Source organism: Hylaeus volcanicus, chromosome 3 (genome assembly GCF_026283585.1).
Source record: "Hylaeus volcanicus isolate JK05 chromosome 3, UHH_iyHylVolc1.0_haploid, whole genome shotgun sequence".
Classification (NCBI taxonomy): Eukaryota; Metazoa; Arthropoda; class Insecta; order Hymenoptera; family Colletidae; genus Hylaeus; species Hylaeus volcanicus.
In genome coordinates this window covers 1,931,438-1,949,688 of record NC_071978.1, presented here as the reverse complement: position 1 = coordinate 1,949,688, position 18,251 = coordinate 1,931,438, and the positions used below count along the sequence as shown (strand labels likewise).

At 42.6% G+C, this 18,251-nt stretch overlaps 1 protein-coding gene across 1 annotated transcript in view; it reads right to left on the bottom strand.

Moving 5' to 3' along the window:
- Positions 1–5,262: 5,262 nt before the first annotated feature.
- Positions 5,263–18,251, bottom strand: part of LOC128874326 (uncharacterized) — a 54,487-nt gene continuing 41,498 nt past the window's right edge. Inside the window, exons 2-3 of the mRNA XM_054118964.1 lie at positions 12,362–12,564; positions 5,263–10,007 (exon numbers count right to left, since the gene is read on the bottom strand). Coding sequence (XP_053974939.1) covers positions 8,448–10,007; positions 12,362–12,564 — 1,763 coding nt within the window. The 3' untranslated portion in view covers positions 5,263–8,447. The remainder of the gene's footprint in view (positions 10,008–12,361; positions 12,565–18,251) is intronic.

The following is an 18,251-nucleotide window of genomic DNA, read 5'->3' as shown; positions in this document are numbered from 1 at the left end:
CCAATCAGAGCGCGCGTAGACCGTTGGAGCGGCCGCGGTAGCGAAGGGTACGCGCTAGGCGGCAGCGTCAATGTCCTTCGATGCACGTCGAGTCACTTGTTCGCGTACAAGCGCGGCCGCCAGCGCGTAGCCTACGCTACCGCGGCCGCTCCAACGGTCTACGCGCGCTCTGATTGGTCGGGGTTTTCGCTTAATATCTCCTTAACGAAGCCCCATCCGACATTTTTGCAAAGGAAATTGTTGTTCAGAATCGTCTCAGCTACCCCCCATTTCCGGCTCCTCCCCGAGTTTTGGGACACCCTGTATATCCCTCCTTTATCCTAACAACGCTCCGTGCGAATCTTTCATTGGTCAAAACAGTGCCAGAAGTCTTTTTCTGTCAGCTCCTTCAAGACACATGCTGCTTTTCTCTTTCACAGCTTCAACAGACTCAAATCTTGTTCCTTTCGATGTAGATTTTACCTTAGGAAATAGGTAGAAGTCGTACGGCGCAAGATCCGGCGAATAAGGCGGATGGTCTAACACTGGGATGCTGTACTTGACTAGAAACCTCTTGACGGACAATGCAGAACGAGCCGGCGCATCTCTTAGTGGAGAACCCCGATAGATCGGTGGATCACGCGCGCAATGTGCATACCCACCGTGTACCTACGTGTACCTGTTTCAACGTTGAATCGCTTAGCGTGGCCGTTACCAGCAACTATCAAGGCCAGTCACTCGATTACCCGCGTTTCTTATGCACCCAACGTGAAACCGTGCACAGGACATACGAAGCCTGGCACGTAATGGACGGCTGACATTAGTTTACGTCGGCTCTTTTTCTACGAGACGCCGTCGATAGAACTCGCGTCGAAAAAGAACTGCGGTTCGACGCTGCCCCGTTGAAAAAGAATTCTTCAAGCCAGCACGAATTCTGGTAAACGGTCGACGACCTCGTGCCGTCGCATTTTCAGTTGAACTCCGGAGCAAGACATTATCGGGATTTTGTATGAGAGCAAAATTCTGACGAGGTTTATGCCAGAGGTTAAACTGTGTAATTTAGAGCAATTCTACGTGTTCAGTACGTTGGCAAACGTTTTTTCAAAGGTTTAAGGTCGCTGGAATACCGTTTGTGTCGGTTTCCTATAAACGCGAATATCGAGCGTTCCAGCCTATGGAATCGAGTGAAACCTGAAATTTATTATTTAAGGGGTTGCACCGTACTGGACGTTTCGGTGAATCGTAAGAAAATCGCTCGCATAAATCGACGGATTAGAAGATTAAACGGACAGATGCTTCTACGGTGATATTTGCATTTAAATGGATGATATTCCTATTTAATCCTGAGCAGGCACGGCGATTATGATCATGGCCCACGGGCTGTGGGACACACGCGACACTTAAAGCGTAGTAAAAGGATTTTCATCTCTGCAGGATTTCTATGTTTTTCTATGTTTTTCACATCTTTCGGTACATGTTTCTCAGCTATGCCTTATCCGATCGTACCAAACTTTTTTTTAGGGTTATTATAATATTATGAGCATTAATGTTAAGGTTATTATACTTATGCAAGAACGTGAAAAAGCTGAGATTGAAAATGAAGAACTTTCGGAAAAAAATATGTGTATACTCTATAAATACCGTACAGTCACTTACTACAAGCACAAACTTTTCAAAGATATCGTTCCACTGCGATAGATATTTAAACAGCCATGAATATTCCACATCTCTAGTCTGGTGGAACACCATAATAAAGAAAAAGGATTCGATACGACGTATCGTGGTATTCGTGGTTGTACGACGGTGGCCAGCAAAGTGGACGCGACCACTGTATCAAGAAAACAAATTGCATTCTAGGTGCAGGTGTGCCTTACGCGGCCTATATGCATATGCGTCGTGTGCTGCTGGCAATCTGACGCGGGTAACGTAAATTATTATAAATACCAGTCTCGAACGAGCGTTGTGATACTTCTGTCATTCATGCTGAACGCGTTAATCCTTGTTATTCGTGACTTGTCCGGCTCGTTACCAGTTCCGAATACCGCGTTATCATCCCGAGTTCCTCGGAATCCTAAACTCTCGGTTCGCGCGTAGTTTGATCGCGTAGTTGGCTTCATATCGGCGCGACGTCATGGACTATCAACTGGTCCTGTACTTTTCCAGAATCCCATTTAACCCGTAGCTACGACTAATGATGTCGTATAATTTATCGATGCGTTTTACTTTATTAAAGTCAGCAAATAAATTACCGCGGTCTTCTCGTCGATTCTACCTAGAATCGACCGCTTTTCACGCACACGCGTACGAGTACGTGGAATGAAAATTACACGGGGACGTCAAGTGGGCGGTCCCGTGAACGCAAGAACGAGTCCACGGCTGAACCAAATAAACAATCGCGAATCTGCGGCGTCCAGCGACACCAAGGTCCGCCATATAAACACAAATTCCGATCAAAGGACGCACGAAAAAGTCTCTGAAAAACTGCCGTCCTTCGCAGCCGCGAATTGACTCCATTTTATTGTTTGGTCAAGGCTTACAACCGTAAGATCCGAATGCGTGGTTGTTACCGCAACGATTTTTTTTACGAAAAAGTTTGGTATCATTCACCAAGGTATGGTGGAAGCTCTGATTTCACCATTTTTTGTTTGTTTAGTATTGTAAAAATCACCTTCATTTTTTTTAAATGGCACTTTGTATTTTTGACTTGACAGTATCATAGTCCGTGTCAAGACGAATTCAACGACATAGTGTATCGCGAGCTTGTGATACAAGAGGTTTCATCCCGATTGGTCAAACTATCTCGGCGTAATCGATAAACAAACATAACAAAAGGAAAAGAAACCAAAACATACATGTCGAATTGAGTCATCTCCACCTTTTCGAAGTCGGTTAAAAATCGAACTGGCTCACTTTTACACGGATTCGGCCGAAAATAGAAAGATATAATAATTTCACGGTGTTGCGTCGTTGCACAAGCCTTCGCCATTTCTAAAGTTCATCGCGCGGTCTGGGTAATCTTCGTTCGCGATCTTACGAAAACGCGCGCTAATTAGCGGCGCGAGCGCGTGCCTCGTACGCGCGGCTACGAAAAAATTGAGGAAAATCGCGCGTAGGCGTTTGTATAGATAAATAAAAGAGCGTGAACAGTTTAGAGAGGAGAGGACAGGGAGCGAAGTCGAAGTACAGCGAGTGCGAGAGGTGCCAAGGCCTCCAGGCATACTACTTTCTAACGACAATCACTTTTATGTAACGGCCATTATTTCGTTCCTTTTATTACAACAAACGTAAATACAAATATCTCGTGAATTATATATATATATATAATTACACATGGGCATGGACGTGGAAAGTATCGTTGGGGTAGCCGAACGAATTTCCAGCCGGGACAGATCGCATGTATTGCAGGGATTAGGGGGGAGGGTTGCGTTACGCGGGGACAGGGGATAGACTTTACGGATTCCTCCGACGAGGGACTAGAGGACCTCTTTGGCGATCGACCGGTTTTACAGGGTTTCCGCAGAACAACGTCTGTCTCGAGCTTTTCCATTTTTTCACCAGCTCTGGCCAACCCCCCTGCGCTCGGATGACTTCTCACGTTCGACCCAAGGACCGCTCGGTATTACATTTTTACAGACGACCATCCCGTTGACGCGCGCGCATCGTTTCCTCGGGTCTGTGTGGTCTAAGAAGCCACGGAAATAAGGTGATCCGAGGTGCAGAGGGTTGTTCCCCCACTTGCCCTGTGTGCACGGTCGTCGGCTTGCATCAACGTCGCGATCGAACCTTGCTACGGAGGGACACGTTTTCTTAGCCATTAGGGTGTCTTAGAAAGTATTGCACGTTCCAGAATCTTCATTTATTAAAGTTAACGAAACTACAATATCGATAATGATCTTTTATTTGTGTGTGTTACAATTGTGACAACGTTTCGATTATTTGGCAAGAATGGCGGAGTCTTCGTGGGATCTTACAAGAGAAGTTAGATGGTTGGTACTCTATAACACGTTGACTGACATGCTATCCGTCTATGTATAGGTGACATGGCTATTCGTTCGGGAACTGAAGTTCCGAAGGAATAATTAATCCAAATAATTATTTTCTTTGAAATTATCTTCAGAAAAGGAATAATCAAAATTTGAATTCAATTTATAAAATTGAATTGTGCAATAACATTCTTCTTCGCAATTATAAATTGAAATCAATTTTGCTCATTTGTTTTCTATATGTGATTTCAATCAATCATTAGAAAACTTCGAATGGTCCCGTAGGACCGTGTAAAATTAAATATTTTAATTTAAATACAAGCAGGTCGTGCCATCAAAATTTTAAATGCATTATATATTTTCGTAATCAAGGCAAAAACAACTTTCCGTTTAGGAATAACTAGGAAGCAGAGTGTTTGAAGTGCGCAATATTTTCTAGAACAGCTTAATGTTTTTCCCAATAGGATATCTTCGTGACAAAAATTTGTTGATGAAGGAAACAGAATTTTTCCATCGAAATAATAAATAGATGGGACAGAGATCGATCGTTATCAACGAGAAAGTTTCTTCTTGGAATTAACTATTACAACGAAATAATTAGATATTTTGCGATCCATTGGTACGAAGAATGTTGTCTGAAATAATTCACAAGGTTTGATCGCTCTGTCGTCGTTTAAATAATTCTTTCCGTTAGCGATTGTTACCCATATTTTTTCCATTATACTTTGTCGGATTACAGTTTTATACGCAAAGCACACTGAATCGCAAGTCGTATATTGTCACACAATCGTACACAGATTTTATATATTTGGATGTATATATATATATGCGTTTATATCCCTTCGAAAATTACGAAAATAAATGATGAATCTTTATTTGGCGAAGGCGACTTTATCTAAATTGATTCAGTTTACTGTACAAAAGTCGTCGTCGTCGTACACGATTTCAAAAGGAACGCCGTGTTATATTCGCTTTACGATCCGAGGATCGACCGATTCTTACGGAATCAACGTAACTTGACTAATAATGCGTTTTATATACATGTACAATAAATAATCGTTCAGCGATCTCAATCAACCGAGACACTAACCACAAAATAGTCAACATATCTTTTTTTACATTTCAATCGACGATTTAACCTAAAACAATTAAGTATTTATGTACAAATCTACTCAGTAATTACTGTTTCCTATACAATTTCATTCTTTTTAACATTTTTGGCACTTTATTAATTAGCATTAACTCGTCTTGGTAACGACTCGACGTTACGAGACTATCGACGATCGACAGACCACAACAATAACAACAAGAACATTAAATATGAACCTCACGTATGAACCTCTGAGAAGATAAACTGATCGATTTCACTTTTAATACGTTATATAATTATAGATGATTTTTAAGAAACAATATAGAAATAACCTTTATAATGTAACGTTTTTTTTCTTTTTATATTTTTTAATAGAGTGATGGCTATGGAAGCATTTTATATCAGAAATACAATTCTTGTCTAAAATTTCGGGGACATTGATCATACCTACTATACAGCCAGTGTAATAAGTATTCGTACAGGAACCATTTATTTTAAATGGCTTGCTGTACGAATACTTCTTACACTGACTCTACATGGCTGTGTTTCGGAAATTTTTCAACAAGAATTTCGATAAATAAATATTCTATTATAAAATGCGTCTATACATATATGCGGCAATGCCCCTTTAATTTTGATTTATCATTAGCGAGAAAACTTGGTTTCTCAACGGATTCTCGCACGATTTATTCAAATAGTAAATTATCAGCAATTTATATATTGGGCTTCCATCAATTTTTATTCCATGTAGTTGATCGATAAGGCTTCCAAGAGACTCGATATACGCAACACGCGATACTTCAGTAAATTACATCGTCTCAGTTTGCTTCTTGTTGCTTACAAAACGCGGCACTACCGGCTCGGTCGTCGTTCGTTGTCTTTCCCTTCTCTTGTTTCAATTAGCTTCTTGGCAATTAACTTGCACGGACCGAAACGTTACGAGGTGCACTGTATGGTTGAAGAACCGATCGCGCGACCTAATTACGTAGTTCAGTCACTCCGAATCGGAACCGGCCGCCACTAGTTTACTTGTTCACCGTGCACTATAAAACTTTCGTGGTGCACAATTCTGGACCAGACCGAAATATCCAGATATTATGGAAAGGTTCTTATCGAGCTGATCGTATGCATACACTTTTATTAAGTTGTTGCAAGTAATGTGTAAAAAGTTTCATAATTGTCGTTGTACGGATCAGTTTTTTTGGAAATATCTAAAGAATTGTTTAGTTTATTGTGACAATAGACCTACGAGAAATAAAGGCAAGTGAATTTTCTACGAAAAAGGTGCAATTATTTACACGGAACATGGAATCTTTGAACTACATCATTGAACTATATTCCATAATTTTTGAAAGGTTCTACACGATAACTGAAATAAATATAAAATTACTCCAGTAATTCGTAAATGCAGATAAAAGTTCAAAGTTTTCATGTCATGCTATAGGTAAACTATCGACTGCATGTACAGAAAAATAGTACCCCTTTTTATATAAATTTTCCTTGTCAATATCTTCAACGAGCATTGTTTTCACTGTAAACGTAATAATTTTTTAGACATCTTTGAAAAAACTCATGCATTGCACCTACCGCGATGCGTAAACATACATTTTTATATATAAGAATTTTTACATATTACTCGATGAAAAATTAATTTATGAAAAATCTTTGTACTACAAGAAATAGATTGTTAAGATTGTTTGTTCATAGTCAAATGTAAAGTGACTGGATTACATTGAGAGGCTGAACAGAAGATGTGAAACGAGAGAGTAAGGGGAGATACAGGAACGGAAATTATCATCCCGATTGATGGCAACCGGAAGTCGACATTAGTTCACGCGTCGTCAAAACGGATGTTCGAAATTCGACCGATACCCGGTTACATTTTTCTTTCCGCCTTCTATTTTAGCTAATTATTTACAATGGTGTCCATTCTACACTTTCAGCACGGCAAGACGATAACGGATGCGCTATGTACAAAACTTAACAATTGAAATCATCTTTCGAGCAAAATGGTGCAAAATGATGTTTTTAGAAAAATTGGCAGTTTTATACGAAGACGGAATGATATGACTACTGCAAAGATGGCGACAGATCATCGATAAAAGTACATCTGAATTAATATGACCTAATTAATTCGTCTTTTAATTTAACTTATAAATATTATTAAGGTTTTGTTCGACACAATAGAAAGGGTCGAGATGCGTCGATGGTCTTCGAGTTGCATTCGACAGGTGTTCAGCATCACGGCAAGCGTCAGCGTGAATGGAAATTACCGGTTTCTCTCCCCTCTCTCTTTATTTTTCAATTCAGCACACTCTTCGGTACAGTACAGACTCGCTCTCGTCGCGAAGGGAAACTCTGGGGTATTTTCTACAAGACCGGGCCGACCGTAATAAATAACAGAAATTTATAAAACCATAAACAGAAATTGGCGCGAAACGTCCTTGAATTTTTCACCTTCTATTTTTCCACGAAGGAACCTCGGAGATCGCCTCGCGAGGAATACTTGAGCCGGCTATCACGAAAGTGGTGTAAGTCTTGATTTTGATCGATATATAAAAGATTCAGTTTTCAGACAGCGACGAAGGCTGAACAAGGCTTTCAAAATAATTGTGGTGTACGTACGGTGTGTATGACGAAAATTTCATTACGCCCTTACGTTTTCTTGATGTTGCAGATCTAGGAACATAAAGTTGTTATGGCAGAAACAATAAAATCGATAACACTGGAGCTAACCAAGACTGTTAATTCGACCCAAACATAATTTAAACTTCTGTTGTTGTAATAATAGAGAACTAATTATATTAATAAATTGGTATTAGTCTACCGCGAATGTTTTTCGTTTAACAACCGAGCGTAAGTTGCATTTTCACAAAAACAACGAATCTTTTACACGAACAAAATCGTCATACTTTTTAGGCACTACTCGCGGAAGCATTATTTTTCAAAAAAATCGACCAACACCACGTTCGCAACGAGCGGCTCGATCAACAGTCGATCGAAACTCGACTCGAGCCGAGAATCGAGCACGGTTCGAATCCTGAAGAGCAAAAAAAGCTGCTCCAGGCAGCGACTTTCTCTCAACACGAGTGCGACGATTCATCGCGGCCAGCGAAGGACTGGATTCAAGTCTAGACTGCAGACAAACATTAACCATGTTCCGAGCCAGCGTGCAATAAAGCTTCGCGAGCCTGGTTTGTTCGACAGTCGCATATTTGGTGCTTTTCCGTGGCACCCTACCGCGCGTGACTCGGAAAGTCCTGCTTTCGGAAGTGTGGTAATTCGTCAACACACGAAAGCTGAAACCCGTGGAAAATATTTCCTCGAAATCGAAAGGAACCATCCCTTAAAATACCCGAAATGGAATCTCAATGAGAAGTGATTTTATCGATGCGTTATTTGAAGTAATGTTTCTTTCGCGTCGACGATCTGACACAAGGCGCTTCGTTGGCCTTCGGGTTTAAAGAATCTTTCCACGGGCTCCGGGTAGGTGTTACAGGATCACTGAATCTTGGCTTGGTAAGAGAAATGGACTTATGGTTGGGATCTTGGTCGATGTCGCCCTCGAAGAAACGACACATCTCTCTGACAGGGACAGCTTTGGCTCCTCTGTTAAGATCGTGCAGAGACCTGGCTCGCTGTTTCCCTCTGGGACTCGGTTTCGAGGACGCTCGTCCGAGATCCTCCGTGCTCCTGGCTAGCCGACCGCCTAATCTCGAGAGGGATTCGAACAACGTTAGCTTCTCTCGCACTGGCACGTAGTGATCCACGCTCTGACATCGTTCCAGGAGTCTGGCCACGTCTTCCTCGCGCGGGGGTTCGGTTAAAACCGAGAGGGAAGCCGACGACCTCGGCAGGGCAGCCGAGATACAACTTTCAGGAGCCTTGAGAGATGTTTGCGACAGCTGACGAGGTACCGGAATCCTGGACGATAATTGGGCCAGACGTTCCTTGCGTTCTTGAAGTGTCTCGACGGTGGTACTCGTGAGCTGCTGCGTTTGTAACAATTGGCCCTTTTCTCGTACGCTTCTTCTCTCCCTGGCTCTGCTTCTCCTTTCGCTCATGTCTGTTCTGAGTATCCCGGGACTCGTGTTTCCGTTCTTGGGGCTGTTGTTGTTCCTTTTGTCATCCTCGTTGCGATGATCGTCCTCGAATCTCACCGTGGAAGTTTCGCTCGGCTTCACCGGCGGCAGTCTGCTGATAACGTCCTTCTCCTTCCTCGATCTGCAAGTGTCGTGAACAGTACTCGGCTCCTTCTTTGTCGGTGTCAGACAAAATTCGTCGTTGTCGTTTCCAGAGTAGATCCTACTCCTCGATCTACTGGAACCGTACGTCTTGAGGACTTCGTTATTGTTCTCCTCGGCTCTCGCTTTCCGCCTCTTCGCGTCTTCCTCCAGAACTCTCTTGCTTCTGGCCTCGTTTTCTCGCCTCCTTGCCTCCTTGTACCTCTGAATCCTCTGCTCTCTAGTCTCCGGCTCGGGAAGAGACACCGTGGAATCCACGGAATCCACGCTCGAACGACACACACCGCCCCAAGGAAGGCTGTCGTCGCTGCCTTCGCTGCTTTCGCTGCAACCCCAAACCCTGGTCACGGCCGGCTCTTTCGTTATTATCGCCGGTATACTGCGAAACTCTCCGAGCAAGTCTTCGTCGCTCGAGTTGCTGCTAGACCAACCGCGTAACTCGCTTCTGGCCCTTCTCCTGGACTCCTCCAATATCGTCGCGGCGCTTCTGGGGTCTTTCTCCGTCGGGGAATCGCCTGGCCAGCAGCGCAACTCGCTTCGCGATCGTCTTCTGGACTCCGTGGGGCTATCAGGAAGCGGGACCGGGCCTCTCGGGCAGATGGTTAGGATCTCCAAGAAATTCAAGCAACGCTGAGACCGAAATGGCGTTTGCCTGACCAGTTCCGCTGCGATTGCTCGGACCCAGGACCAGTAGATCGGCTCCGTGTCAGCCTAAACAAACAAATACGATTCTACGTTAACAAAGAGTGTAATACGGTTTTCAAATTCTGACGAAGAAAGAAATCAGCTTGGTTCATTTTTATTTTTGCCCTTTGTGCTTCAAGCAATTAGATTAAACCTGAGAATTTGTACTATACATACTGTACATACATCGACAAATTTGTTTCCCTATTTATACACATACTCGCCACTGTAATTCACCTAATGGTTTTAAAATCGCAGTGGGAACCTTCAACTATCCTATAAAATCACATCGGAATAGGTGGAGGATGGAGATTCTTCCCTCGTAAGTTACAGTCCTACGGCGTCTCTACTTGCTTGTTTTCTCCTATCGTAACGAGCTCCGGACGAAATAGACATCAATTTCAGAAATGAGTTTTTTGTCCTCGACTTTTCCTTCTCAGCGAACGAGTCTCAGCCGAAGCAATTCGGTGTCTGTTCGATCAAGATGTTACGAGATGATTGCACGGACGTCCTTTGAGTGACTAAGCCAACGAGGCGAAGGAACTCGTTCGCCAAGAAAGGAGGATGGTGGGACTCCTTGACAATGGTGGGTCATGGGAGAATGGCGTACGGATCTCCCACGCGTCGGTTTATCGTCGAGACTGCGGCAGCGGATTTTGACCTTGCCTACTGACCTTATTACCTTCCGTGCCTCGAACGGATACGAGTTACGTCATCGGGCGCGTCCTTCGCGTTTTATCTTTATCTTATTCGTCACCCTTGGCGAAATTCTCGTGACGTTATCGATCGCGCTTCCGTCCGGGTCTCGAACTGCTCAATCGGATATCTTTGCTCTCGAACTAAGGGGTGGGAGGAGGATTCGAGCTATCAGAGCGATGGAACACGATTGATCAATACGCGATGTTCCGACGATGGCGGTACAACCGGACAGTGGGTAATTGCTTATGGTAAAATAAGTAGAAAATGCGGAATAAAATTTGTTCGTGCGAACTTCGTTTTCAATAAAATCGAGTTTGGAAAATGATCGAGTACAAGCGTATGTAAGTAACTGTGAGCTTCGGCTTTTCAGGCGTTTCAGGCGTGTACACACATTGCAAACTGTATGAAACATTTGTTATACGAAGATTTCATGATATTCTTGTTTCTATTTAATTTTAGAATAAAATTCTTAATAGTTTTAATCATTGATAACAAACTTTCGGCATTGGAAATGCCTTGAATTTAACTTCAAATAATAAAAATGCAGTGAAAGGGTAAAATGAAAAATACTGAGAGATGTCGCAACCCTTCCAACATCTACTGCAAGAAGAAGGTAAATGTATATAAATACTTGAACACAACTTTCTTGCTGAAAATCAAAAAAATATTTCATGGAGACGTATTCTTCATTCTGTGGATTTTTACGTTATGATCGTGACTTATCGACGGATCATACGTGCAAATATGGAATTATTGGCGCGACGCTTAGAAGACGACACGCCGTCGAGGACAACAAGCAAGAGAAGCATACTGTACGTTTTCAACGAGAGCACCGATCGAGATTCGTTATGCAAAGCAAGGAGAAAGTCAGGCGAATTGAAATTTTTGGCGAAGTCTAGGAATCAGAATCCATCGGCTGAGACTATGGCCGCGGGGATTGTATAACGTGGTAGAAATCGAATGGCGGCACTGCTAGACCGTAATTAGAAGTTGCAGTGTCGAGCAAAACGGGAGCTCCTAGAGGCCGACCAATGCGAGAAAGTGTTTACGGGCAAGGAAACGGATCGTGCCGCAGATAAAGGCCATTTACATGCAATTACATTGCGTGCTGCTTAGAATTATTCTGTCTCGCCTATCCTTCTGATTTTTCGACTTACTTCTGGTTTACAACTTCGACCGCCTACGTCCCCCGCATCGTTCTACTTACGAGGAGTATCAGGATATAATCGATAGAGCACCGTTAAGTCGGACAAATGTATGCGGTTACATTTAGAAAAAATGTTGGTGACTTTGAAAAGATCGAAAAAAATGGCACAAAAAAAATAATATTACGATGCTGTCCTTCGAAACCATTCAAACTCCCATGTAGTCAAATTTCGTATCTTTAAATTCAACAAGGATATTCAGGTGTTCTGTTTCTCGTGACTCACCCTGTATAGTACTACCGACTTTCTGTCAATCGCGTATACATAAGTAACATTTGTAATAAACGAATTTCAACAGATTTCCTGTAGGTCTCGTAATTTTCAAGAAATAGATTCACAAAAAGAGGTGGTTTGTCTGGATGTCAAAGTGATACTTGACTGCTAGCAAATCGTGAACGGTACACGACTAGATGAAACAGTTTAGTCGACGGAAAGTCGATAGTGTGCGTCTAGCTTTAGTATGAGACATCGAATTACCCAAAATGTGGCAAGAGTGTGGTCCTGCGAGTTGCTCAGCGTAAAACCAAGGGCCAACGCATGAGGTTGACACAAGCTGGGTGCTGCCTGACGTAGGTTCAACGCCCTCAGAGGTAGCCTCATCGGTGTACCCTCAACCCACAGCCAACCCATTCTGATGGAAACGATCCGCCTCTCTGCTAGGTCCTCCACGTATAGCTCGCCTGAAATAAACATAAAATTAGGGTTCTAACGAGGATCAATCAGACCTAGCCAATTCGTTGATTTGAATTAATATTAATCGCTCCCGCGGTAATTGAGGGTACGCGCAACGACTATTAGCTTCAATCGTATCTAATTAAAAGTATCCCGTCGAATATGTATAATTTATTTGCGACGATGTTTTCCACTCGAGCCAGAGTTCACATCGATGAATCGAGTGACATCTCTTATATTTCGTGGCTCGCAGTTTCGTGTCCGCATCCGTTTCCATGGAAACGGCATCGAGTAATTCGCAAACCCCATGATGTATTTAATCGGAAGTTTCTATCTTCGATTCGAGCGAAAGCGGATAAACTGTAAGCCCCGGGTTAGTCGAGAGATTGACGTCATTCCAACCGAACCGCGTAGGAGTGAAGATGGGCTTGACATTACAGACACCCTGCGATCTCCCTCCGACTCGTTTCGATTCGCTCGAGCAATTACCACTGAAAACGGCACCTAAACACGCCTACATGCCGTCCACGATGGATATTCGTGACTATTTCAGTCTGGCCCTAAGGTAGAAATAGACGTCAGGAGTCTTACTGCTCCCGGGGGTGGGTTGCCTTTGGCCTCTTCCAATTTTACGGCATCCATAAAAAACCCCACGCTGATCCTGACAAAGTCGATCGCTATCAACCCTATCTCTGTCCGACAGCCCGAGGCTGGTTTCACTTTCGCACTTTAATCAACGAATTTAACCCTTATTGTTCCAAGAATATTACGATATGAATTTTAGCCAACTACACGAACGAACTTCGTTAATTTCGAAGTGCTAAGGTTCGCAAACACGCTGCATAAATCTTTTAAGGATATTAGTAATGTTGGGTAAACGCAAAGTACGAATATAAAAGTATAAATGTGATATAAACGTGCGCAAAACAGCTACGTTTGATGGCGACCTCTGATGGGTGTCAGCTGGTATCTTCCATATTGGCCGAGGTAATACTTCCAAAAAATGTTCTCAAAGTTTCATTAAATTATATACATTCCCCCCTTAATTTAATATGTTATTTAGAAATGCTTGCGGTTTGAACTTCAGATAATTCAGTGAAATTCCATCTCTAAAGTAGCGTGTTCACAGCGGAATACTCGTATAAAAAAAAAAGAACTACAACGCCATAACTTTTTTAATTTAAAATATTTCTAAATACGAAAATTGCGATTTATTTTGAGTCTAAAAAATTATGAGTCGATCAAATGCTTTGACACTAAAATTAAAAAAAAATTCAAGAAGCGTAGTTAATTCATTTGGGCTGCGAACGACTCATACGTTACGCACGAATAGGTAACGGTTTGACTCGAGAGAACGAACTTGGAACGCGTCTCCAGGGAGCTCGGGTGGAATCGTTAACACCCTCGCTCTTGCGTGGCGAAACTCTATTATCTCGACTATTACATCAAACTCGAGCCGCCGTATAGCGAGGCGTACGAAGTGACTCGAACAAGTCGTCGTTAAGCACGTCCATTACCGCTCTCGAGGAATTCGTTATCAGAGGCGAAGTCTCGAAGGACGTTCGGAGCTGGAGCGTGGTATCGGAAGGACGCGATCGACCGGATTCCTAGGATTCCTGGGCCGATAACGCACGACCAGTAAATTGGCGTAGAGGGACTGCCTCGAGGTCCTTCACCTGCATTCCTCGGGCATGTTTGTGTCCGCGCAGATGGACTCCGTGGGCAGCGTGTTCGACGTTGGCCGACCTACGACATACGCCCCCAACTGGTTTCCACGGAAACCAGCTGATGGTCCGTGTATAGCCATGATCATTTCCATATTCGCATCGATCGAACGAGCTAAACATAGAATCACGGGGACACCTTCGATGACAAGCATTTTCAATGTAGAGCCACCATCTAGATCATATGGTGACTTGTTAAAGGGGACAAGCCTATCGAGTGGGTGCATATTTAAGAATTTTTTTTTGGACAAACGGAAACTTTCCTGGTAATTGATTTAAGGGCATTCGGAAGAACATTTCTTAGTGCGTGTATCGCAATTTTTTAACTTTTTTAATTTAAGATATTTTTAAATACGAAAATCGCGATTCCTTCCCTAATTCACTTGTGTATCGAGGAAGAAAACTTGTTATTCCCATTTGCCTGGCAGTATTAGCAGTGATATCAGAATGGATGACCGCTATGCCGATTTCTCGTTACCTTCCTGTCGCTTTCGTTTCTGTTAAAGTAGAACTAGCTTATGCTCATTTATCAGTTGCGCAAGGATGCTGAGCGCTCAGAGTCGTTTTATATCGTAATAAGAAGAGAACCATAAAAAAGAACTTCCGAATAAAAATAATTCTACTACTATAGCTGCCTTACAATCTTGATATTACTTTTTTGGCATCATATTTTCGAAACTTTAGTCAATGCTATCGTTAATCATAATTTTACCCCTAATTACCCATATCCTTTTATCCGATCGATTTCAAATTTTACCCTTAGGCAGGGTGGGGAAGGGGTTATTGGAGGTGGTTACGGTGATCGCTGTGATTGGTCGACGCTTTTCGTTAATAATTCAAAAGCGAAGTCCCTTCCTTACTGTTCCTTGTTCTGTGTTTAAGAAAACTAATTGTCCGTATTAATTTTAGCATAGCAATGATCGAATATTAATTCAGGTAAATTTCCAGGTTAAAAGTAAACAAGATGCAAGCTGACTCTAAATCTTTGAACCAGAACAGGAGTTGTGACAACAGCCTGTACTCGAATCGCTGTCCTTCGCACTCGGCATCGCGGATACCAGTCGGCAGCCCCGAGAAAGTGCGAATTAAAAATCTGCAACATAAATTCTCCGCACTCGTTCTCCTCGGTTCGACGATCCGGGGCTGTAGAAATTGGCACGCGGCGCTTGCATAAATTACCTCTGGACAAAATATGCAGCACGCGGTGACACGCGAGCCTATCAAGTCGATCGTGACGTACGCGATAGCCTGGAAGAACTATCGGGATCGCGGTGTTTCGCGCGCGCTGAGAGATCTTCCTGTTTCTCGTCTTTTGTTTCGTCGTGTCCCGGGCTGTCGTTATCGCGAAAGTGTCGCGAATTTCAGCCTCGCTCGATCGGCCCTATCGCTGGATTAATTGTTGCCGCGGGAAAAAACACCGTGTCACGTTTCACCTGCGTGAAAATGAAGAAGGAAAGCGCGCGATCGGCCCTAGTTTCTGGAACGAGTTTTCTAATCTGTTTCGACTGCCAGTTCCGAACCACTTCGCTAACAACATTTTTGCAACGATGAATCACGCCACTTTCAGGGTCAGTCTATTTGTCAGAGTCGACTGGAAACGGCGTTTCGTGAGATTTTTCTACGAAGAGAATTACGAAACGCGTGATTCATCATCAAGATAATTGAAACAAGGTGGAGTACAATATTTTTGACGAAAAGCGAGTACGTTAAGAGGTCTATTTGGCGTGACAAACCGAAAAATTAAGCGTACTTAAAGAATATTTTTTATAGCCTATAAAAGAAAGAACGATTTCAATGTTTTTTCTACTAATAATACTATTCGTAAAGAGTGCACAAATATTTTCGTACGAACTTTATGATTTATTGATTTATATTAGAGTTAAAATAGCTCGTGTCGATATAATTGATTTAAAAGATATCATAAATAAGTAGAAGTGACGATTGAGGTAGGAATTTGGAAGTAATCATTGAAGTGATAATTCAAAAAAAAAAGAAGACAGTTCGCAACTGTTGGAATAGTTTACCACGTATCACTATAGCGTTGCATGTCAACGAGGACGAAGTAACGGTATCGAATTCAGCCTAGGCGGAACGAAAGAGTCACCCGGTATACGTAACAGCCGTGCGTTATCCTAGGATCTGAGGAAATAAACGGTTTCCTGAGTGAAACGTGCTACTGCGGTGTGGGCTGGCCACGAGGGGCAAGATAAAACATGCGGCGACGCACGTTAAGCTTCTTCCACGCAGAACCGACCGATACCTGAAGTCTTCTGTGCGTTCATAAATATTCATGCACTTCCGTAATAAAAATTCGTGAATGGAAAAAGGGATTGTCCTTGGACGGACGTCTCGAAGGAAGAACACTTGGTTACATTCACCTCTTCCTTTGCGTCCTTGGTATAACGCTGAAGTTATTCGAAACAGTCTCCGCTTCTCATACAAGTATCAAGTGCATGCGTAAATTTTGTAGATTATGTTTAGATAAAAACACTTATTGTTAGTTCGTAAATGCCGATACATCGTTTTCTGATACCAAGCGTTATTAATGTTGACATGACTGGTCAACATGTACCCAAACAAACAAATGGCAGATCCTTATTTATAGCTGTACATTAAACTAACCACGTGACATTTTCCCAACCCTCGAAGGACCTTCAGAAGGAAGTGGTAGGGCCTCACCGAGTCAATTTTCTCAAATTCAGAAGTTGCCTTTTCACAAATCAATCGATACTTTTCTTCGCTGATATAAATACATGTTCCTTTTTAGTACATTTATCGTCATAGTTTTTTAATAAATGTGCAAACACTTATCTCAACTTAACCAACAACTGTTATTCCATTCATACATATTTCTACCGTCATCGAATCTTCGTCGTAGCTTCGTCAATATAAAGGACAAATCTTAGTTTTCGTTAGTGCTGGTTTTCTCTCTTCATCAGTTATCAACTTATCGCTTATCAAGAAAAACTGTCGTGTACGAAGGCCTCCAAGTTTCAGGAATAAGGTCACATACTCGTGTCAAGTATTGCTGGTTTATAATACCAACGAGGGACTTTCGGATCGGCAGGATGCGGGTCTAAAGAGGATCGTTTTACTTATGGGGCGTCCATGCGTATGCCGTTGATACGACTTTGCGGGTTTAATGGACCGTGAGAGAGCGGATGATGTCTCTCCTTCGGGAGTCTTCGACTTCAAACACGATTCCTACCATCGACATCGTTTGGCTGGATAGAGTGTACAGTTTCCCGGTCGATGGACTCCCAAAAATGGATCTTTTCAAGCAGAAAATACGATTCGATACCTAACAATTCCAAACAGATGTTTCGTTGCTTCCGATGTCAAAGATTCGAAGGAACAGAAACGCAATGGTATTCTCTTTTTGTATTGATGCAATTAAAGGATTAAGCTACCTTTACGATGTAACTTCTACTTAAAAAAAAAAAAAAACTGTAGCTTGACTCGACACTTTTCCTAGTAACAATACGTAGAAATTAATGTCGGTCAATAGTTTCTGCAATATAAGTATAGTAATGTAGAATTTGTACATAATACTCGTCCTGTATGGAAACGTTAATGGTTGAAGTTTCGTTACCATTCCCGATTTTCATTTATTCATTGTATATTAAGGATCGATGAAGGAAAAAGTATCGATTCTATCCCTTGGAAACTATAAAAAAGGAAGACAAACATCCACCACATGCCCACGATGCGGCAAAAGAAAAACCCTATCGATCCCACGAACCTCACGGTTGAAGTATGAAGGACAGGAAAGGAGACCCGCGCTCCGTGCTTCCTTTAGGAAGCCTTCAGTTTTCCGTTACCTCGGTCAACATTGAAAATCCTGTTTAACAGACCACCACTTTTCACCTCGTTCCTTCACGCTACTCTGCCTCCTGTCAGTCCTGGCGCGTCATCCTGGTCAAACAGGATCCCACGTCAGCCGTTTTTGCCCCCGCGGTCGTGTACCCCGC